This window comes from Ranitomeya imitator, chromosome 1 (genome assembly GCF_032444005.1).
Source record: "Ranitomeya imitator isolate aRanImi1 chromosome 1, aRanImi1.pri, whole genome shotgun sequence".
Classification (NCBI taxonomy): domain Eukaryota; kingdom Metazoa; phylum Chordata; class Amphibia; order Anura; family Dendrobatidae; genus Ranitomeya; species Ranitomeya imitator.
In genome coordinates, this window is record NC_091282.1 from 526,881,849 (window position 1) to 526,905,932 (window position 24,084).

The following is a 24,084-nucleotide window of genomic DNA, read 5'->3' on the forward strand; positions in this document are numbered from 1 at the left end:
TGGCCCTACTAACGGTGTCTGCCGCTCCTTGCTGTTCTCCACTGAACAAACCAGTGCCGCCTGTTTACTTCTGTTTCCAATTTTGAACTGCATTTAGCCTACTTACTGATTTGGGCCTACTCACTGTGTCAGCCTCTCATTACAGTTGTCCTCCACTGAACAAAGCAATGCCCCCTGGTTAGTCCTGTTACCAATTTTGAACTGCATTTAGACCACTTTATTCTTTGGGCCTATATCTGTGTTTCCTCCTCATTCTGCCCATTGCCCAGCCAGTGATAGATGAGTCTGCTGGTACATTGCCCCAGACCACTACATTCCCCTTGCACGCTACACAGCCAGAATCTGAACCTGCTGAAATTCAGGTTCCCCTTCCCACATACTATACCACCTTACAAGGGGACAAAGAGGAAGGTGAAGATGAAAGTGCAAGTTCCATCATCAGGTGGGGGGGCATACTCGTTGGCGACGTCACTGGCACAGGGCCCCTCATAGTATGCAAAAGTGTCGCTGCCGGTGGGAGGCGCCCCCACCGTGCAAACACACCGCTGTACTTTGAGGGGCCCTGTGCCAGTGCCAATGCCAACGAGTGCCCCCCCCCCTGCTTGATCAGGATCACAGCACTTGCAAAGTTTAAATACTTACCTCACCCTGCTCCACTGCCGTGACGTGGTCCAGATTTCCTGGGCCCACAAAATACTTGAACCAGCCCTACCCCCAACAACTTTAGCCAAATGACCCCCAATTTCCAATGCCTAACTATTATTGTAAGGGAAATTAAGATTGACAAGCTTCATTAAGAAGAATGGATGTTTTTGCCATTAAAATGGGCACTCTATGTGTTTTCCTGGCCCCCACTCACTGCTGACTATGCTGCCCCATTGGCTTGCATTGGGTTTCGTGTTTCGGTCGATCCCGACTTTACGACATAATCGGCCGATTTCACTCGACCCGACTTTTGAGATAGTTGGGTTTTGCGAAACCCGACTCGACTCTAAAAAAGTCAAGGTCGCTCAACCCTAGTCACAACTACATATAGTCAAGCGAAAAGAGTGGAGGAGTAAAAGGAGGAGGAGACACAGATATAGGCATGTCATGCCCTTCTAAAATCAAGAAAGGCTGGAGTAAAAATCTAAAATCACTCTACCAACACCCAGACGTCTTGACAAAAAAATAAAAAAATAAATATCTTTAGGTAGAATGGCTGCGGGTCCATTCAGAACACTTTCCTTAGAAGACGTAGTGGTACCCCCGTTGGGAGTTGTGCCAAAAAATGAACCCAATACATTCAGACTAATCCACCATTTGTCATATCCAAGGGGCCGGTCAGTAAACGACAACATCGACGCGGAACCAAGTACAGTACTATGTACTGTACCTCCTTTGACGAGGCAATCAGGCAGGTCAAGAAGTTGGTAAGGGGCACCCTAATGGCCAAAACAGACATTGAGGTGGTGTTCTGGTTACTACCTGTGCCTCCGAATAGTGTCCTCCCATTGGGCTGCTTCTGTGAAGGAGCATACTACATAGATCGCTGTTTGCCCATAGGGTGCTCCATATCCTGCTCACTATTTGAGGCGTTTAGCTGTTTCCTTGAATGTATCATCATGGACGTTTGTAAGGCGGCACATATTATCCATTACCTCGATGACTTCTTATGCCTGGGCCCAAAAGATTCACCACAGTGTGAAAACACGCGGTAGTCCACCTGTGAGAAGGAGAGAGCTGGAGGGAGAGTGGACACCCCAGAGCTGAGGGGTTAGATTGAGAAAGAAAGAAGGCGGTGTAGCTTGCTTCATGGGTGGGGTATGCTGCTGAGTAGCAGAAATTTCTACTAGGCCCAAAAGGATTTCCTGGGCTAGATGCCGTTACAAAATAGTAGTTAGGTAAACAGGCGGTGTAGTTTGCTTCATGGGTGGGGTACGCTGCTGAGTAGCACTAAATTCTACTAGGCCCAAAAGGATTTCCTGGGCTAGATGCCGTTACAAAATAGTAATTAGGTAAAAAGGTGGTGTAGCTTGCTTCATGGGTGGGGTACGCTGCTGAGTAGCACTAAATTCTACTAGGCCCAAAAGGATTTCCTGGGCTAGATGCCATTACAAAATAGTTAGGTAAACAGGCGGTGTAGCTTGCTTCATGGATATATTAAGAAAAAAGGAGCGCACTCAGCTATAAGATTCACCACAGTGTGAAAACACGCGGTAGTCCACCTGTGAGAAGGAGAGAGCTGGAGGGAGAGTGGACACCCCAGAGCCGAGGGGTTAGATTGAGAAAGAAAGAAGGAGGTGTAGCTTGCTTCATGGGTGGGGTATGCTGCTGAGTAGCAGAAATTGCTACTAGGCCCAAAAGGATTTCCTGGGCTAGATGCCGTTACAAAATAGTAGTTAGGTAAACAGGCGGTGTAGCTTGCTTCATGGGTGGGGTACGCTGCTGAGTAGAACTAAATTCTACTAAGACCAAAAGGATTTCCTGGGCTAGATGCCGTTAAAAAATATTAGTTAGGTAAACAGGCGGTGTAGCTTGCTTCATGGGTGAAGTACGCTGCTGAGTAGAACCAAATTCTACTAGGCCCAAAAGGATTTCCTGGGCCAGATGCCGTTACAAAATAGTACTTAGGTAAACAGGCGGTGGGTGGCTGGGCTACTCTGCTGACTAGCAGACACTGAAGCTTTAGAGCAGACCTCTGAATCCCAGGCCATAGTATGAGTAAACAACTCTGCAGACGACCCCACCCACCTGGAATTGACGATGGCAACGTCATGTAAAACTCAGCAAGGGGACTAAATAAAAGAGTCTCCATTTTTTACAAAAATTCGGCCATAGACACCACTTAAGTGGCATCAATTTTGCCAGAGTTTTTTAAAACGGTTGGTGAGGTGATTTTCAAAAATCATCAAGCTTTTTGTCTCCCCAAGATGACACAGGGGTAGAAAAGTCCTTGCGGATCCAGGATTTGTTCATCTTGATGAACGTTAATCTGTCTACATTGTCACTGGACAGCCGCGTGCGTTTAACTGTCAGCACACAACCAGCAGCGCTGAACACATGTTCAAAGAGAACGCTGGCTGCGGGGCACGACAAGATCTCCAAGGCATGAGTGGTGAGCTCAGGCTATTTTTCAAGATTGGAAGCCCAAAATGAGCAAGGGTCCAGTTCCACAGTCATGGCATCGATGTTAACTTGGAGATACTCTTGTACCATCTTCTCTAGGCGTTGGCTGTGCGTCAGACTTCTTGTCTCCTGTGGCCTTGCAAAGGATGGTCTAAAAAAATTGTGAAACGATTGGAAAAAATTGCTGTTACCACCAGATACGATGTTACTTTTACGGTTTGAGTGATGACTCGATAGTCCCACGGTTGGCAAGTTAGAACTCAGAGATTCACTACGTGCACCACTGGTGTTTTGTGGAAAAGCAGATGTTAGATTCTGTAACAGTCTCTGCTGATACTCCTGCATGCGTGAATCCCTTTCTATGGAAGGAATTATTTTGCCAAATTTACTTTTGTACCGGGGATCTAAGAGTGTGGCAACCCAGCAGAATACTTCGGATTCTGACAATCCGAGGGTCATGTTGCAGGTAGTGCAGCAAGAATGCACTCATGTGTCTTGCGCATCCAGGAGGACTAAGTCCTTGTTGTCTTGGTGGTGGCGAGGTGAGAATCATGCTTCCTTCGTCTGCCCTTCTCTCCCAACCTCGCACAACAGAAATTTGATCAAGGTCTCCCTAATCTAATGAGTCTTCCATGCCCAGTGCCAGTTCGTCCTCCACTGCTTCCTCACCTCCTGCACCATCCTCAACAGTTTGGCTGCTACCATGCACCCTCGGTAATCCCTCTCCCCCAGCCTCCAATGCCAGCCACCTTGGTGCTGCCAACCTTCTTGACCTTAGAGATATTATCCCTTCCGCATACGACTTCTCCTGTTCCTCCTCCTCCACCTCCTCTGCTGACCTCATGGACTGGCGGACTGGGGGTTGACAGTAAGAGGGGTCTACAACCTCGTCCTCATCATCCTGTGTGTTCTCACACCCGTCGACCTCAAAGCCAACCTCTTCCTGCCCTGACCGAAAAGTCAAGTTTTCATTCCAACCAGGTATCTCAGTCTCATCATCATCTTCCTCATTGTCTCTGACAACAGGAGTTACAGTTTGGTAAAGAGGGTCTACATTAAGCTTCTTCATCTGGGGCTTGATCCAACTCACAAAGATTCTGGGCATCAGTGCAGATCATTTCTTCATCTGGATTCACAGAAGCTCTGGAGCAGACCTCTGATTCCCAGGCTATAGTATGCGTTAACAGCTCTACAGACTCAACCAGTTGTGTTACCCCATGCTCAGATGGGTGGCTGGAGACTTGGGAGCTGTGAGGAAGCAAGTGCGATTGGGGTGACAACTCTGAGGACTGGAGTAGTTGTGATGTTGAAGTTGACATGGAGGAGAGCCCATTTGAACGAGCACTTGATATCCGTTCAAGCACCTGCTGTTTTTTGCCTCATCTGGAATTTTTGGCGATGCTTGTAGCGATGGTCGTAAGAAAGGGATCATAGCAGATTGTCCACAAGAAGAAGTAGACATCTTACTTTGGCTGGAAGATGGTCTTTCTTCTGCAGATGTTACTGATGCTTTACCACCTACCCCACAGACACAAACTTATTTTCCCTTTCCAACACGCCTATTCCCCTTTCCACCAGCAGCAGGCCTTTTGCCACTCATTTTAGTGCTTAACTAATTGGCAACTCTGTATCTGTAGTTGTTGGCACAACAACCGATGGATGAAAACCGAGCAGAACTGAGTGGCCAAACTGTGGTACTAGGCCCAAAACTGTTAACTGGATTAGATGCAGTAAAAATTGAGATACACAGGCGGTGTAGTTAGTTTCACAGGCGGGCTACTCTGCTGACGTGCAGACACTGCTCCTAGGTAGAGTTGAGCGACTTTTACTTTTTTCGGATCGAGTCGGGTTTCGCGAAACCTGACTTTGTCAAAAGTTGGGTCGGGTGAAATCGGCCGATTATTGCGAAAAGTCGGGGGCCGACTGAAACACGAAACCCAATGCAAGTCAATGGGGAATCAAAGTCGGCAGTGAGTGGAGGACAGGAAAACACTTACAGTGCCCATTTTAATGCCAAAAACATCAATTCTTATTACTTAAGCTTGTCAATCTTAATTTACTTAATAATAATAGTTAGGCATTGAAAACTGGAGGTCATTTGGCTAAAGTTGTGGGGGGGTAGGGCTGGCTCAAGGAAACGCGGAATACGTCACGGCGGTGGAGCAGGGAGAGGTAAGTATTTCAACTTTGCAAGTGCTGTGATCCTGAGCAAGCAGGGGGGGCCCACTCGTTGGCACTGGCACAGGGCCCCTCATAGTACGGCGATGTGTTTGACGGCGGGTGGCGCCTCCCACTGGCAGAGACACTTTTGCGTACTATGAGGGGCCTGTGCCAGTGACGTCGCCAACGAGTATGCCCCCCCACCTGATGAAGGAACCTGCACTTTCATATGCACCTTCCTCTTTGTCCCCATGTAAGGTGGTATAGTATGCGGGAAGGGGAACCTGACTTTCAGCAGGGTCAGATTCTGGCTGTGTAGAGTGCAAGGGGAATGTAGTGGTCTGGGTCAATCTACCAGCAGAGTCATCTAGCAGTGGCTGGGCAATGGGCAGGATGAGGAGGAAACACAGATATAGGCCCAAATAATAAAGTAGGCTAAATGCAGTTCAAAATTGGTAACAGGACTAAACAGGCGACATTGCTTTGTTCAGTGGAGGAAAACTGTAATGAGTGGCAGACACACTTAGTAGGCCCAAATAATAAATAATACTCCAGTTTGCAACAGGTGTTTGGGTATGCATCAAATATCGTGGGTGCTCGAGTGCCATACATAAGTCCCTGCCCCGCATCCAGATAATTAGGACAGCAATAGAAATTTCTGTAACAGATATGCCACTTGTTTTTTACAGACATCTCATATAAGATTAGGATCTGGGGAGTTTGGAGGCCAAATTAGCACATAGGCCTCTTCATGAATCAAGAGAGTCAGGCAAGCGGCTTACATAGATATGTAGTTAAATAGGTTGAAAGAAGACCTAGATCCATCAAGTTCAACCTTTCTCAACCAAGTGTACATTTGTCACTAAATTATCTATAATCCACAATGTTACGTGTATCAAGGAAATCATCCAGCCCTTTTTTAAAAGCTGTTATAGTATCGGCCATTACTGACTGCTGACTGCTCTAACTGAAAAGAACCCTCTCCTGTTTAACTGTCGTAATCACCTGTCTTCCACCGTTAATGAATGCCCCCTAGTCATCAGTATGGTCTTTGGAAGGAATAAGTCATGTGCCAGTGTTTTGTACTGGCCACACATATATTTATACATGTAAATGAGATCCTCTCTGAGGCGTCTTTTTTATTAGCTAAACAAGCCCAACTTTTCCATTCTTTCATCATATGAGAGGCCTACAATCCCTTGTAATAATCTAGCTGCCCATCTGTGAACTAATTCTAACTTCTGAATATCCCTTTAAAAATGTGAAGCCCAAAACTGGATCCCATATTCTAGATGTGGCTTCACCAGTGATTTTTAAAGGGGTAATAATACGTTATGATCGTGGGATTTTATCTCTGTTTTTATACATCCAAAATCTTGTTTGCTGTTGCAGCTGCTGCTTGACATTGAGTACTGCTGCTCAGCTTACTTGTAACTAGAATACCTAAGTCCTTCTCTTGATCTGTAGTCCCGAGTATACTCCCATTTAATGTATATGCAGCAATAGAATTACTCCATCCTAGGTGCATAACTTTACATTTGTCTACAGTGTTTGCCCATTCAGTCCTCTTATTCAGATCGTTTTGCAAAATTTTAATGTCAAGGTCCGAATATAATATCCTACATAGTTTGGGGTCATCAGCAAAGACTGACACTTTACTCTCTATACCATCCACAAGGTCATTAATAAAGAGGTTAAAAAGAATCGGTCCTAGCACAGATCCGTGAGGTAGCCCACTGCTGACTATATCCCATTTAGAGTATGTTTGTTTCCTGTCATTTAGCCAATTCCTTACCCATCTGCACATAGTTTCCTCCAGTCCTTGCTTCTGTAGCTTCACTATAAGGCTGTTATGAACAGTATCACATGTCTTTGCAAAGTCCAAATAAATCACATCAGCACCATTACCAACATCCAGATTTGCACTTACCTCCTCATAGAAACCCAACATGTTAGTTAATCACGAAAATTTCCAAAAAATGCCCCATTTATGTTCAGTATCCCCAGTTACCATGATGTGGTCCCAGTCAACATGATTAAGCTCTTCCCTTAATTTGTTGAAATCAGCTTTCCTAAAGTTCCAGGTTTGGGCATTTTTCCTTTTGAATGTATAATTGAAAATTACATTGATACTTATTTCCATGTTATGACGGCCACTGCATCCCAAATGCTCCCTGACCTGTAGATCTGAAATTGTACCTGGTCTATTTGACAGAACCAGATCCAGCAGATTACCTCCCCTGGTTGGTTCATCTACCAGCTAAGATAGGTAATTGTGCTGAAATATGGATGAGATATTGTAGCTTTTAGCACAACCAGAAGATTCTATGTTTTACTGTTTTCTGCCTTTTTAATTTGTGGTAGCATTTCATCCTCGACCTGTTCCACTAAATTAGGAGGCTTGTAGCAAACTCCAATTAGCAGCTTTCCATTATTGCCATCCCCATTAACCATAGTGACTCTACATTGTTTCAACTCCCCTCAATGTCTTCATTGAGCAAAGGTGTTTATTTGAACTTTACGAAGCTGCACACCACTCCACCTTATTTATCTTTTCTGTCCCTTCTAAATGTAGTGTAATGCTCTATGTTTGTTACCCAGTCATGGCTTTCGTCACCCAAAGGTATGAACTGGGATATAAACTGGGGTGCATGGCTGTGTGTCCCTTTGCTTGGCCCAGTCCTTCTCAGCCCTTAACCACATGCATGTCACTTGACAAATGGTAAGGTCTCTAATATTAGAGTTATGACTTTCCTTGTTGGTGTCACCATGAAGTGGTGGGATTTGCATTTTTTTTTGTCAAAAAACATGTTAACTAATACCCTTTATTATTTTCATGCACTATATTTATTTACTGCAGAGTATTCAATCATTATGTTTCTGTCTTTGTTTTTTGCTGTTCAGTGGCTAGTGTGAACGTGTGCTTACACACTGCATGAACACCAGTTTATAACCCTTTTCATGCATTTGGATAATTAAGGGTGCATAGGCACCTGAAATACGTCAATGTCATGTGTCTCGTAAGCTGTACTGCTGACTCTGTATGTCCTTGTCCTCAGCATTTTATGTGAATAAAACATGCACTGTTCTTGGAGTTGGATTTCCTTTATTTTGAAGTTATCAGCTCCCTGCTCCTGCCAATTGGAGAACATCACACTATACTAAAGCTTCCAACTTTCTGTTAGAAGCTGCCAGATATAGCTTAGTGTTACCCTCGCTAGATGTGTGTCTTCTGCTCTTGTTTGGTTCTAGTGTATTCCTGTTTTGACCCCGGCTTATGTTTCTGACTATTCTTATAGACCTTGATTTTGTCCTTGATGTGACCTCTTTGCTTTCACCCTGCTTGGTGACCATTTTTGCCTCTGGATGGCAGCTCTTCCGTTGCAGAATTCCACTGGGTTATATTGTAAAACCAGATCCCTGTACAGGGGTGAAAGGGTATTGAAATTTCTTTGGAATTTGCCAGTTGGAGTGCGTTCTGCCAAATCTGTCCAAGGCAGTCTTTTGAGCCAGTGGCCTCAGACAGATGTTACATCTGGGTAAACAGAACTCGCATTGCTGAGAGACATGGCAGTCTGTGCACAATGAACAATTTATCAATCGATGGGTGTATCGTGCCTCTGGCCGGTCCATGTAAATGAACCCTTACGTTGCACCTGTCAAACACAACCAACTCTGGTGAGCAAATACATACTTTGTATGATAGAAAAAGGAGATCTGACGTTTAATAGTAGACCTCGCTGGTGCATGAAGGAAGCAGTTCCAGTGTTGTGAATTCTGTGGCAGAGTTCACTCCTGTGGTCACAAGTGGTACTTCGGCTGATTCTCTCTGGGATCTTCCGTTTGTGGAGGAAAGTGGTACTGCAGCTTCTGAGTTTCCTCCCTCAGGTGATCTGGTGAGCTCGTTAGCTTCTTCTCTACTTAACTCCACCTGATGCTTTGATCTATGCTTCCTGTCAATGTTTCAGTGTGGGACTTGTTTTTTCCCTGGATCATTCCTGTGGCCTGCTGCTCTGCAAAGCTAAGTTTTGCTTATGTTATTTTGTTGCTATTTTTCTGTCCAGCTTGCTTTATTGGTTTTTCTCGCCTGCTGGAAGCTCTGAGACGCAGAGGGACCACCTCCGTACCGTTAGTCGGTGCGTAGGGTCTTTTTGTCCCCTCTGCGTGGTTTGTTATAGGTTTTTGTGCTGACCGCAAAGTTATCTTCCCTATCCTCGTTCTGTTCAGCTAGTCGGGCCTCACTTTGCTAAATCTGTTTCATCTCTATGTTTGTGTTTTCTTCTTACTCACAGTCATTATATGTGGGGGGCTGCCTTTTCCTTTGGGGAATTTCTCTGAGGCAAGGTAGGCTTATTTTTCTATCTTCAGGATTAGCTAGTTTCTCAGGCTGTGACGAGGCGCCTAGGTTCTGGTCAGGAGCGCTCCACGGCTACCTTTAGTGTGGTTTGATAGGCTTAGGGATTGCGGTCTGCAGAGTTCCCACGTCTCAGAGCTCGTTCTATTATTTTGGGTTATTGTCAGTTCACTGTATGTGCTCTGACCTCCATGTCCATTGTGATTCTGAATTGCCTTTCATAACATTCCAGAGCAGAATAGCAATTTCATTCATCAGTTTTTATTTTTTACTCTTTTTGTGCTTGCACCAAGCTCTTTTACAAAAACAAACTACATACTGTAGCATGCTTGTGTTATATAATTTGTTTTTTTAAGGAGCTCGGTGCAACACGAAGCGTGTAAAAATAAAAATAACAAAATTGCTATTCCACTCTGGAACTGCTTCCTTTATACAGCAGCACGGTCTGTTCTGAAACGTGAATGTCCTTTTTCTATCAATGTGCAAAACAGTGTTCACCTTCATTTGCCGATGGGACTGCAGCAGCTGTAACATTCAAGGGCAATTACTGGAGTTCTGACAATTACAACCCACAATCCTTTCTTATCCACCTTTCAATATCACCCTATGTGCACTTGTCTTCCCCCTTTTTTTCTCAACATACTTTGTATTGCACATTAGTGCAGTTCCCTTTAAATTGTTGAGAGTTTTTTTTTACTTTCCAATTAGATTCTCCATCTTCACAATCTGTGAGAACCTTTTGGCTCTTGGCATAATTTGATATTTATTGCAATGTAATCTCTCAGCAGTAAGGCTGCAGTCACACTAGGGGTATTTGGTCAGTATTTTACATCAGTATTTCTCAGCCAAAACCAGGAGTGGGTGATAAATGCAGAAGTGGTGCATATGTTTCTATTATACTTTTCCTCTAATTGTTCCTCTCCTGGTTTTGGCTTACAAATACTGATGTAAAATACTGACCAAATACTGATAAATTAGGTGAAAGTGCTTGATATCTCTAGTAATTTAATCTTAATCTGATAGTGTCCAATGAGCGTCTTTCTTGTTTGTTTTTCACAAAAACTTTATAATTAGGAGAATAATAGAACCCTTGATCTGTACTCATGCAGCATTTTGGTGCAGTTTTTTCTAAGTTAAAGTCAGTAATGGGCCATAAAGGAATGTGTATAAGACAAGAAACTTTCTCTGTTTTGGATTCACTTTTCTTTGATTCACTGCTATTTGAATAAAACCAAAATATAAATTTTAGACTTTAAAAGATGCTTTGAGGCCTCCGTACTCACCATCACTTGTTATGTTAATCTGAGCATACGCAGACAGCCGCTTTGATGGCTCTGTTATATTCACAAAGTATTCTCCTGCAACAGGCAAATCCAGACACAATACTGGAGTAAGGTCATCTGTGCTGAAGTTAAACATTATGCTCTGGAGTACACCACCTGTAGACCAAGTCCTTCCTTGGATAGACACCTGCAGGAGAATGATGTGTGGCATGTCACAGCCTAGAAATCAATGTTCTATGCATTCTACAACATACTCATTTTAAGTTGGTTCCTTTATGATTCACAGCGTCGTAATTGTCTTACCTATAGACATGATTTTGGTTATAATTCCATAATACTGGTTGTGATGGTGTGATATGCTATATGGGTATCATTTTTACTTATTTTCATGGTGTTCTCTTGTAGAAGGAGTTATTTGCTAATTGATGAATGGCTGTTGCAGCCATTTGATATCCGCCCCCATAGTACTGTATTATTTGCTAATATGCTAATGCCATGTTGACCTAGCTTGTTGAAACAATGAGCCCCTGAGACCTTCCCTTCCTGACCTGTGAGAATAAGGAGGGAGACTTAAAATATCAGGGAGGTGAGACAGATCAGTCCTGTGTGGAACTATGATGTGATCACAGCATCTCAGAGAGAAAGAAGAGTATATGGACTATGCTATCCTCTGTCTGCTGGATTGTTGGACCTTTATCCTGTTACTGAACTGCATTTGTGTTCTGGACTATTTTATCCTTTGTATGGTAGATCGTCTATGGACCTTTTGTATTTTTGCTTAAAAGTCTTGGGATTGTTCACTCTTCGCTGGCTCTGTTGATTGTGTGGTACCAGAGAAGGACCCCGTAACACTGTGTTAGGTCAGTCTCACACGTCCAGATATTTCTGGTACCGGAAGAAACGGTCCTGGAGCTATCCGGTGTCCGTGGGTGCACGTAGGCCATCTGTGTGTCATCCATGTGCCAGTGTTTATCATCCGTGTGCTGTCCGTTTGCTGTTTGTGTGCACGTGTACGTGTATTGAAACAATTTGTTTCAATTTTATCCCTATGACTTTAAAAAAAGCACACGGATGGCATCCGTGTGCGGTACGTGTTTACACAAACCCATTGACTTTAATGGGTCCATTTGATCCGTGCGCTCCCACGAACACTGACATGTCTCCGTGTTTTGCACATGAACACATGGTCTGTGAAAACCAGGCAACCCCCACATGTACTTATGCTGGCTAACAGATGTAAATCATTCAGCTACGGTGAAGAAAACTAAATCTCCGAGCACTAAAAAATACTCGTAGGACACCCGAGCGTGCTCGGGAAATCTCAAATAACGAGTATACTCGCTCATCACTACACCTTATATCTTCCTTAATATTATTTGGTACGTTCCGCCAGCCCTAACATTCTGTCACAAGGAATATCTTTTGCCCTTGACTTAAACAAAGGCAAACATATCTATTAGGCAAAGTGATTACTTCACCTTTTCCAGTGCGCCCCTGATAAAAATATTAAAGCGAATCTGTTGCATTGTTTTTGATACCCCATCTGCAAGCAACCTGTCATTTTACTAAATTCCTATTTTCTCTGCTGCAGATCATGTAGTTAATTAAATACTGAGCTGTGCATAACCCTGCCCACCGCACTGCCAATCGGCGGAAGTGGGGTTATACAGAGATCATGAATATTGAGGACTACCTGGTAGTAGGTTTACTAGTTCTCTAGTGATGATCTCCTGCTGATAAAATGGTGATTTTATCAAAACTACACTAAGCGGCCTAATAAGTGACACATCACTGGCATCAAGGTCTCTGCTCTACATTATGCAGCTCTCAGATTAGGTGGGTGGCAAAAACCTGGTCACTGATTCCAATTAAGGTTCAGATTTTTTATTTTTTAGATACCGTATATACTCATGTATAAACCGAGCTTTTCAGCACTTTTTTTGTGCTGAAAATGCCCCACTCGACTTATACAGGAGTCATTGTCCCAGTTTACGGCAGGGGAGGGGCAGCCGCGAAGCAGCGGGTGACAGCAGGCAGAATCCGGCTGCTGCGGCTAAAGCCTGTGTCCATTGCTAAAATTAATGATTTTTCACTAGTGATGAGCGAGTGTACTCGTTGCTCGGGTTTTCCCGAGCACGCTCAGATGACCTCCGAGTATCTGTTAGTGTTCGGAGATTAAGTTTTCATCGCAGCAGCTGAATGATTTACAGCTATTAGCCAGCTTGATTACATGTGAGGATTCCCTAGTAACCAGGCAACCCCCACATGTCTGGCTAATAGCTGTAAATCATTCAGCTGCTGTGATGAAAACTTAATCTCCGAACACTAACAAATACTCGGAGGTCACCCGAGCTTGCTCGGGAAAACTCGAGCAACGAGTACACTCGCTCATCATTAATATTCACTGCACTTGCAGTGAACATTCATTTCTATTATAGCACAAGCACAGTGTCAGCAGCAGTCGCCGACTTCAAAGTAGCTGCCGGGCTGTCATAGGTGCCCGCTCATTAAGGTAATGAATATTCATCTCTCTTCACTACCATAGGCATGGAGAGAGGTGAATATTCATTATCTTAATCAGCGGGGACACATGATCACTCAGTCGCAGGCGCTGCTGGCATCGGAACAAGATGCTGCGAGGGTGAGTAGGGAAGGTAAGTGGGATATTTTTTTTTGCTTTTCTCATGGGAGCCATACATACAAGGATGGAGATGAGGAACCATGCAGACAAGGGTGGGAATAAGGAGCCATGCATACAAGGAAGGGGATAAGGAGCCATGCAGACAAGGGTGGGAATAAGGAGTCATGCATACAAGGATAGGAATAAGGAGCCATGCAGGCAAGGATGGGAATTAGGAGCCATGCAGATAAGGATGGGAATAAGGAGCCATGCAGACAAGGATGGGAATAAGGAGCCATGCAGACAAGGATGGGAATAAGGAGGAACCATGCAGACAAGGATGGGAATAAGGAGCCATGCAGTCAAGGATGGGAATAAGGAGCCATGCAGACAAGGATGGGAATAAGGAGCCATGCAGACAAGGATGGGAATAAGGAGCCATGCAGACAAGGATGGGAATAAGGAGCCATGCAGACAAGGATGGGAATAAGGAGCCATGCAGACAAGGATGGGAATAAGGCGCCATGCAGACAAGGATGGGAATAAGGAGCCATGCAGACAAGGATGGGAATAAGGAGCCATGCATACAAGGATGGGAATGAGAAGCCATGCAGACAAGGATGGGAATAAGGAGCCATGCAGACAAGGGTGGGAATAAGGAGTCATGCAGACAAGGGTGGGAATAAGGAGTCATGCATACAAGGATGGGAATAAGGAGCCATGCATACAAGGATGGGAATAAGGAGCCATGCAGACAAGGATGGGAATAAGGAGCCATGCAGACAAGGATGGGAATAAGGAGCCATGGAGACAAGGATGGGAATAAGGAGCCATGGAGACAAGGATGGGAATAAGGAGCCATGCAGACAAGGATGGGAATAAGGAGCCATGCAGTCAAGGATGGGAATAAGGAGCCATGCAGACAAGGATGGGAATAAGGAGCCATGCAGACAAGGATGGGAATAAGGAGCCATGCAGACAAGGATGGGAATAAGGAGCCATGCAGACAAGGATGGGAATAAGGAGCCATGCAGACAAGGGTGGGAATAAGGAGCCATGCAGACAATGATGGGAATAAGGAGCCATGCAGACAAGGATGGGAATAAGGAGCCATGCATACAAGGATGGGAATGAGGAGCCATGCAGACAAGGATGGGAATAAGGAGCCATGCAGACAAGGGTGGGAATAAGGAGTCATGCATACAAGGATAGGAATAAGGAGCCATGAAGACAAAGATGGGAATAAGGAGCCATGCATACAAGGATGGGAATAAGGCGCCATGCATACAAGGATGGGAATAAGGCACCATGCATACAAGGATGGGAATAAGGAGCCATGCAGACAAGGATGGGAATAAGGAGCCATGCATACAAGGATGGGAATAAGGAGCCATGCAGACAAGGATGGGAATAAGGAGCCATGCAGACAAGGATGGGAATAAGGAGCCATGCAGACAAGGATGGGAATAAGGAGCCATGCAGACAAGGATAGGTATAAGGAGCCATGCAGACAAGGATGGGAATAAGGAGCCATGCATACAAGGATGGGAATGAGGAGCCATGCAGACAAGGATGGGAATTAGGAGCCATGCAGACAAGGGTGGGAATAAGGAGTCATGCATACAAGGATGGGAATAAGGCGCCATGCATACAAGGATGGGAATAAGGAGCCATGCAGACAAGGATGGGAATAAGGAGCCATGCAGACAAGGATGGGAATAAGGAGCCATGCAGACAAGGATAGGAATAAGGAGCCATGCAGACAAGGATGGGAATAAGGAGCCATGCATACAAGGATGGGAATGAGGAGCCATGCAGACAAGGATGGGAATAAGGAGCCATGCAGACAAGGGTGGGAATAAGGAGTCATGCATACAAGGATGGGAATAAGGCGCCATGCATACAAGGATGGGAATAAGGAGCCATGCATACAAGGATGGGAATAAGGAGCCATGCATACAAGGATGGGAATAAGGAGCCATGGAGACAAGGATGGGAATAAGGAGCCATGCAGACAAGGATGGGAATAAGGAGCCATGGAGACAAGGATGGGAATAAGGAGCCATGGAGACAAGGATGGGAATAAGGAGCCATGCAGTCAAGGATGGGAATAAGGAGCCATGCAGACAAGGATGGGAATAAGGAGCCATGCAGACAAGGATGGGAATAAGGAGCCATGCAGACAAGGATGGGAATAAGGAGCCATGCATACAAGGATAGGAATAAGGAGACATGCAGACAAGGATGGGAATAAGGAGCCGTGCATACAAGGATGGGAATAAGGAGCCATGCAGACAAGGGTGGGAATAAGGAGCCATGCAGACAAGTATGGGAATAAGGAGCCATGCAGACAAGGGTGGGAATAAGGAGCCATGCAGACAAGGATGGGAATAAGGAGCCATGCAGACAAGGGTGGGAATAAGGAGCCATGCAGACAAGGATGGGAATAAGGAGCCATGCAGACAAGGATGGGAATAAGGAGCCATGCATACAAGGATGGGAATAAGGCGCCATGCATACAAGGATGGGAATAAGGCGCCATGCATACAAGGATGGGAATAAGGAGCCATGCAGACAAGGATGGGAATAAGGAGCCATGCAGACAAGGATGGGAATAAGGAGCCATGCAGACAAGGATGGGAATAAGGAGCCATGCAGACAAGGATGGGAATAAGGAGCCATGCAGACAAGGATGGGAATAAGGAGCCATGCAGACAAGGATGGGAATAAGGAGCCATGCAGACAAGGATGGGAATGAGGAGCCATGCAGACAAGGATGGGAATGAGGAGCCATGCAGACAAGGATGGGAATGAGGAGCCATGCAGACAAGGATGGGAATGAGGAGCCATGCATACAAGGATGGGAATGAGGAGCCATGCAGAGAAGGATGGGAATAAGGAGCCATGCAGACAAGGATGGGAATAAGGAGTCATGCATACAAGGATGGGAATAAGGAGCCATGCAGACAAGGATGGGAATAAGGAGCTATGCATACAAGGATGGGAATAAGGCGCCATGCATACAAAGATGGGAATAAGGAGACATGCATACAAGGATGGGAATAAGGAGCCATGCAGACAAGGATGGGAATAAGGAGCCATGCAGACAAGGGTGGGAATAAGGAGTCATGCATACAAGGATGGGAATAAGGAGCCATGCATACAAGAATGGGAATAAGGAGCCATGCAGACAAGGATGGGAATAAGGAGCCATGCAGACAAGGGTGGGAATAAGGAGCCATGGAGACAAGGATGGGAATAAGGAGCCATGGAAACAAGGATGGGGAACCATGCAGACAAGGATGGGGAAAAAGGAGCCATGCATACAAGGATGGGAATAAGGAGCCATGCAGACAAGGATGGGAATAAGGAGACATGCAGACAAGGGTGGGAATAAGGAGCCATGGAGACAAGGATGGGAATAAGGAGCCATGGAGACAAGGATGGGAATAAGGAGCCATGGAGACAAGGATGGTAATAAGGAGCCATGCAGACAAGGATGGGAATAAGGAGCCATGCAGTCAAGGATGGGAATAAGGAGCCATGCAGACAAGGATGGGAATAAGGAGCCATGCAGACAAGGATGGGAATAAGGAGCCATGCAGACAAGGATGGGAATAAGGAGCCATGCAGACAAGGATGGGAATAAGTAGCCATGCAGACAAGGATGGGAATAAGGAGCCATGCATACAAGGATGGGAATGAGGAGCCATGCAGACAAGGATGGGAATAAGGAGCCATGCAGACAAGGGTGGGAATAAGGAGTCATGCATACAAGGATAGGAATAAGGAGCCATGGAGACAAGGATGGGAATAAGGAGCCATGCATACAAGGATGGGAATAAGGCGCCATGCATACAAGGATGGGAATAAGGAGCCATGCAGACAAGGATGGGAATAAGGAGCCATGCAGACAAGGATGGGAATAAGGAGCCATGCAGACAAGGGTGGGAATAAGGAGTCATGCATACAAGGATGGGAATAAGGAGCCATGCATACAAGGATGGGAATAAGGAGCCATGCAGACAAGGATGGGAATAAGGAGCCATGCAGACAAGGGTGGGAATAAGGAGCCATGCAGACAAGGATGGGAATAAGGAGCCATGGAGACAAGGATGGGAATAAGGAGCCATGGAAACAAGGATGGGAACCATGCAGACAAGGATGGGGAATAAGGAGCCATGCATACAAGGATGGGAATAAGGAGCCATGCAGACAAGGATGGGAATAAGAAGCCATGCAGACAAGGATGGGAATAAGGAGCCATGCAGACAAGGATGGGAATAAGGAGACATGCAGACAAGGGTGGGAATAAGGAGCCATGGAGACAAGGATGGGAATAAGGAGCCATGGAGACAAGGGTGGGAATAAGGAGCCATGGAGACAAGGATGGGGAACCATGCAGACAAGGATGGGGAATAAGGAGCCATGCATACAAGGATGGGAATAAGGAGCCATGCAGACAAGGATGGGGAATAAGGAGCCATGCAGGCAAGGATGGGAATAAGGAGCCATGCATACAAGGATGGGAATAAGGAGCCATGCATACAAGGATGGGAATAAGGAGCCATGCAGACAAGGATGGGAATAAGGAGCCATACAGACAAGGATGGGAATAAGGAAACATGGAGACAAGGATGGGAATAAGGAGCCATGGAAACAAGGATGGGGAACCATGCAGACAAGGATGGGGAATAAGGAGCCATGCAGGCAAGGATGGGAAGAAGGAGCCATGCATACAAGGATGGGAATAAGAAGCCATGCAGACAAGGATGGGGATAAGGAGCCATGCAGACAAGGATGGGAATAAGAAGCCATGCAGACAAGGATGGGAATAAGGAGCCATGCAGACAAGGATGGGAATAAGGAGCCATGCAGACAACGATGGGAATAAGGAGCCATGCATACAAGGATGGGAATAAGGAGCCATGCAGACAAGGATGGGGAATAAGGAGCCATGCAGACAAGGATGGGAATAAGGAGCCATGCAGACAAGGATGGGGAATAAGGAGCCATGCAGGCAAGGATGGGAATAAGGAGCCATGCAGAGAAGGATGGGAATAAGGAGCCATGCACAAATTTGTATAGGAACACATAGTATACTTACTGTATACACCTCAGATGATCTTGCTGCTGAAGAATTTCTGGTCCAAGTCAAACATGTGTTATTTAATACTGTGATATCACCGAATGTTTGTTTCCCTGCTTAATTAAACAGACATATTAATTTATTACATGTAACTTACAGAATTAATGTCACGGTTTCATCATTAAATAAATACACATAATGTATTCATAGAGTGCTGTATATTCATTTCAAAGGGTTTATTGGGCAGCGGGCTAGATATAGAAGGAATGCTCTTTTCTAAGCTAGAATGTGCAAATAAACCCATCAGAGAGAAGATGAGGACTGGAACCCTATGCCACTTACTGAATGTAGCAATCCTCAAAGTCAATATTGAACCTTTAGCAAGCCTTGCCACATTACTTCGGATAAGTTGTAAAATCAGAATCTCAATTTGCAGACGTGTTTTGGGTACCTGGCAAAGCAAAGCAGGAGATCTGATTTGGCTGAGTGGTAAGGTTGAACCCATATTCTGAGGATCTGTCATGTTTATTAATTACATGTACAGTTCTTTGATTTCAGTAGGCAATAGGAAATAGAAATAGGACATTTATTGATACCTTCTGGACAACGGCTGGAGCTGCTAAAATTTAGGCCGGTTTCACGCATCAATGAAACATGAACCATTTTCTCATAAGAAGACCAAATTGCCGGGACTGCTGACCTGAACTTGGTGCTTCATAAGCATATACAGTATGAAGCAGTTATACATTTGTTAACTACCGTATATACTCGAGTATAAGCCGACCCGAGTATAAGCCGACCCCCCTAATTTTGCCACAAAAAAACTGGGAAAACTTATTGACTCGAGTATAAGCCTAGGGTAGGAAATGCAGCAGCTACCAGTGAATTTCAAAAATAAAAATAGATGCTCCATACCGTTCATTATTGCCCCATAAGATGCTCCATATAAAGCTGTGCCACATATAATTCTCCATATCGTTCATTGTTGCCCCATAGATGCTCCATAGAAAGCTGTGCCATACAGTGGGGCAAAAAAGTATTTAGTCAGTCAGCAATAGTGCAAGTTCCACCACTTAAAAAGATGAGAGGCGTCTGTAATTTACATCATAGGTAGACCTCAACTATGGGAGACAAACTGAGAAAAAAAAATCCAGAAAATCACATCGTCTGTTTTTTTAACATTTTATTTGCATATTATGGTGGAAAATAAGTATTTGGTCAGAAACAAAATTTCATCTCAATACTTTGTAATATATCCTTTGTTGGCAATGACAGAGGTCAAACGTTTTCTGTAAGTCTTCACAAGGTTGCCACACACTGTTGTTGGTATGTTGGCCCATTCCTCCATGCAGATCTCCTCTAGAGCAGTGATGTTTTTGGCTTTTCGCTTGGCAACACGGACTTTCAACTCCCTCCAAAGGTTTTCTATAGGGTTGAGATCTGGAGACTGGCTAGGCCACTCCAGGACCTTGAAATGCTTCTTACGAAGCCACTCCTTCGTTGCCCTGGCGGTGTGCTTTGGATCATTGTCATGTTGAAAGACCCAGCCACGTTTCATCTTCAATGCCCTTGCTGATGGAAGGAGGTTTGCACTCAAAATCTCACAATACATGGCCCCATTCATTCTTTCATGTACCCGGATCAGTCGTCCTGGCCCCTTTGCAGAGAAACAGCCCCAAAGCATGATGTTTCCACCACCATGCTTTACAGTAGGTATGGTGTTTGATGGATGCAACTCAGTATTCTTTTTCCTCCAAACACGACAAGTTGTGTTTCTACCAAACAGTTCCAGTTTGGTTTCATCAGACCATATGACATTCTCCCAAAACTCCTCTGGATAATCCAAATGCTCTCTAGCAAACTTCAGACGGGCCCGGACATGTACTGGCTTAAGCAGTGGGACACGTCTGGCACTGCAGGATCTGAGTCCATGGTGGTGTAGTGTGTTACTTATGGTAGGCCTTGTTACATTGGTCCCAGCTCTCTGCAGTTCATTCACTAGGTCCCTCCGCGTGGTTCTGGGATTTTTTCTCACCGTTCTTGTGATCATTCTGACCCCACGGGGTGGGATTTTGCGTGGAGCCCCAGATCGAGGGAGATTATCAGTGGTCTTGTATGTCTTCCATTTTCTAATTATTGCTCCCACTGTTGATTTCTTCACTCCAAGCTGGTTGGCTATTGCAGATTCAGTCTTCCCAGCCTGGTGCAGGGCTACAATTTTGTTTCTGGTGTCCTTTGACAGCTCTTTGGTCTTCACCATAGTGGAGTTTGGAGTCAGACTGTTTGAGGGTGTGCACAGGTGTCTTTTTATACTGATAACAAGTTTACACAGGTGCCATTACTACAGGTAATGAGTGGAGGAAAGAGGAGACTCTTAAAGAAGAAGTTACAGGTCTGTGAGAGCCAGAAATCTTGATTGTTTGTTTCTGACCAAATACTTATTTTCCACCATAATATGCAAATAAAATGTTAAAAAAACAGACAATGTGATTTTCTGGATTTTTTTTTCTCAGTTTGTCTCCCATAGTTGAGGTCTACCTATGATGTAAATTACAGACGCCTCTCATCTTTTTAAGTGGCGGAACTTGCACTATTGCTGACTGACTAAATACTTTTTTGCCCCACTGTATATAATGCTCTGCACCGTTCATTATGGCCCCATAGATGCTCCTTATAAAGCTGTGCCACATATAATGCTCTGCACCGTTCATGGCCCCATAGATGCTCCTTATAAAGCTGTGCCATACATAATGTTCTGCACCGTTCATTATGGCCCCATGGATGCTCCTTATAATGCTGTGCCCCACATATAATGCTCTGCACCGTTCATTATGGCCCCATGGATGCTCCTTATAAAGCTGTGCCATATATAATGTTCTGCCCCGTTCATTATTGCCCCATAGATGCTCCTTATAAAGCTGTGCCATATATAATGCTCTGCACCGTTGATTATGGCCCCATAGATGCTCCTTATAAAGCTGTGCCCCATATATATTGCTCTGCACCGTTGATTATGGCCCCATAGATGCTCCTTATAAAGCTGTGCCCCATATATATTGCTCTGCACCGTTGATTATGGCCCCATAGATGCTCCTTATAAAGCTGTGCCCCATATATTTATTGCTCTGCACCTTTGATTATGGCCCCATAGATGCTCCTTATAAAGCTGTGCCCCATATATATTGCTCTGCACCATTCTTTATGGCCCCATAGATGCTCCTTATAAAGCTGTGCCCCATATATTTATTGCTCTGCACCGTTGATTATGGCCCCAGAGATGCTCCTTATAAAGCTGTGCCCCATATATATTGCTCTGAACCGTTGATTATGGCCCCATAGATGCTCCTTATAAAGCTGTGCCATATAGAATGCTGCTGCTGCAATAAAAAAAAATAAATCACATACTCACCTCTCTTGCTCAGGACGCCGGCGCTTTCAATATTTACCTGCTCCTCGTGTGGCTCCGTCTCCAGCACTGACGTTCAGCAGAGGGCGCGCACTGACTACGTCACTGCGCCCTCTAACCTGAGCGTCACAGCCAGAGGACGCTGGAGACGGAGGCGCACCGGAACGAGGAGCAGGTAAATATAGCACAGCGCTGCGCTCCCCGTATACTCACCTGCTCCCGGCACCGTCCCTGCAGTCCCTGGCTTCGCCGGCGCTGCATCTTCTTCCTGTATTGAGCGGTCACAGTTACCGATCATTTACAGCAATGAATATGCGGCTCCACCCCTATGGGAGGTGGAGCCGCATATTCATTTCTGTAATGAGCGGTGCCATGTGACCACTCAGTACAGGAAGAATCTGCAGCGCCGGGGAAGCAGGGACTGCAGGGACGGCGCCGGGAGCAGGTAAGTATAATTACACAGCCCCCGCTCCCCCTCCCCTGCTGACCTCCCAGTATATGACTCGAGTATAAGCCGAGAGGGGGACTTTCAGCCCAAAAAAATGGGCTGAAAATCTCGGCTTATACTCAAGTATATACGGTATATATACACATAATGTCCATCATTGTAGCCTTTTTAGTCCGAAAGTGACATGTACAGTAGGATAGGGAAGGGTTATGATAGGACCCATCAGAGAAGTGTCAACTTGCCGTGGTTGATGGGCACACATGAATCGGCCAATTTTTGCGCTAAGAACCTTAGCTTTTTATTGTAAGTACATCTTGCTGAGGGACAATGCTGTTGTAAGTTGTAATTTCTACTGACACCAGTAGTGTAGCTACCGGGGGGGCAGAGGGTGTTGGGCGCTCAGGGCCCTGCGATCTGAGGGGGTCCACCTGGAGCTATGCTACTGTAACTGCATACAGTGATATGATACAGTTACATTCTGCATCAGAGAAGGGAGAATCGATCTCCCTGCTCTACCGCTCTGGGGGCCCTGAGCAGGCGAAGGGCCCAGGTGCCATCAGTGGGCCCCCCGCCCGTCATCGCATGGTGAGCTGTATCGGCATCTAGCCAATACAGCTGACCGCATTGGTGAGGGAAGGAGCGCTGCATTGCGCTCCTTCCCCCATCATCCCCTGTCAGCGTCTGACATCTCAGACGCCGACACTGACAGTGGGCACTGTGACGTCACTGCCCGGCGCCCACTGTCAGGACAAGAGCGGGAGCAGGGAGCACAGCTGGAACAAGGAGGAAGAGAGGTGAGTATTTATTGTGTTTTTTTTATGGGGACTACCTTATACACTACAGAATCTGCCTATGGGGGGAGTGCAGCCTAATACACTATAGGATCTGCCTATGGGGGGGCTGCCTAATACACTATACATTATACTATATGGAGGTTATCTATGGGGCCATCACACAGTGTGGGGATTACAGTGAAAGGGCCATCATACAGTGTTGGAGCCATCAAACAGTTTGGAGTCTACTAAAGGGTCAGTATACTGAGTGGGTGGTACTATACAGTGAGGGGGGCATCATATTGTGTATAGAGGAACTGTACAGGGGGAGACTCGGGACATTGTTAAATTTAAAGTGGGCATTTATTGTTATAGGGGAACTCGAGTTACTGTGACTATCAAAGGGGCACACATGGCAATATTACTTTTTAGGGGGGAAAAATGTGGGCACTGTTTTCTAGGGCACTTGCACCCGGCATTACTATATTATAGAGGGGTGCTTTAGAATTTACACAACAGGTGCAGTAATAGGGTCACATACAGCAGCAGCGGCTCAGTATTGGGGTATCAGGAGCAGTAATAGGGTCACATACAGCAGCAGCGGCTCAGTATTGGGGTATCAGGTGCAGTAATAGGGACACATATGGCCGCAGCGGCTCAGTATTGGGGTATCAGGGGCAGTAATAGGGACACATACAGCAGCAGCGGCTCAGTATTGGGGTATCAGGTGCAGTAATAGGGACACATAGGGCAGCAGCGGCTCAGTATTGAGGTATCAGGGGCAGTAATAGGGACACAAGGCAGCAGCAGCTCAGTATTGGGGTATCAGCAGGATGAGAAGGC

At 45.5% G+C, this 24,084-nt stretch overlaps 1 protein-coding gene across 1 annotated transcript in view; it reads right to left on the reverse strand.

Annotated features, from left to right (window-relative positions):
• Nucleotides 1-24,084, reverse strand: part of SUSD1 (sushi domain containing 1) — a 466,537-nt gene that overhangs the window by 231,951 nt on the left and 210,502 nt on the right. The window contains exons 13-14 of the mRNA XM_069767010.1: nt 18,633-18,730; nt 10,906-11,092 (exon numbers count right to left, since the gene is read on the reverse strand). Coding sequence (XP_069623111.1) covers nt 10,906-11,092; nt 18,633-18,730 — 285 coding nt within the window. The remainder of the gene's footprint in view (nt 1-10,905; nt 11,093-18,632; nt 18,731-24,084) is intronic.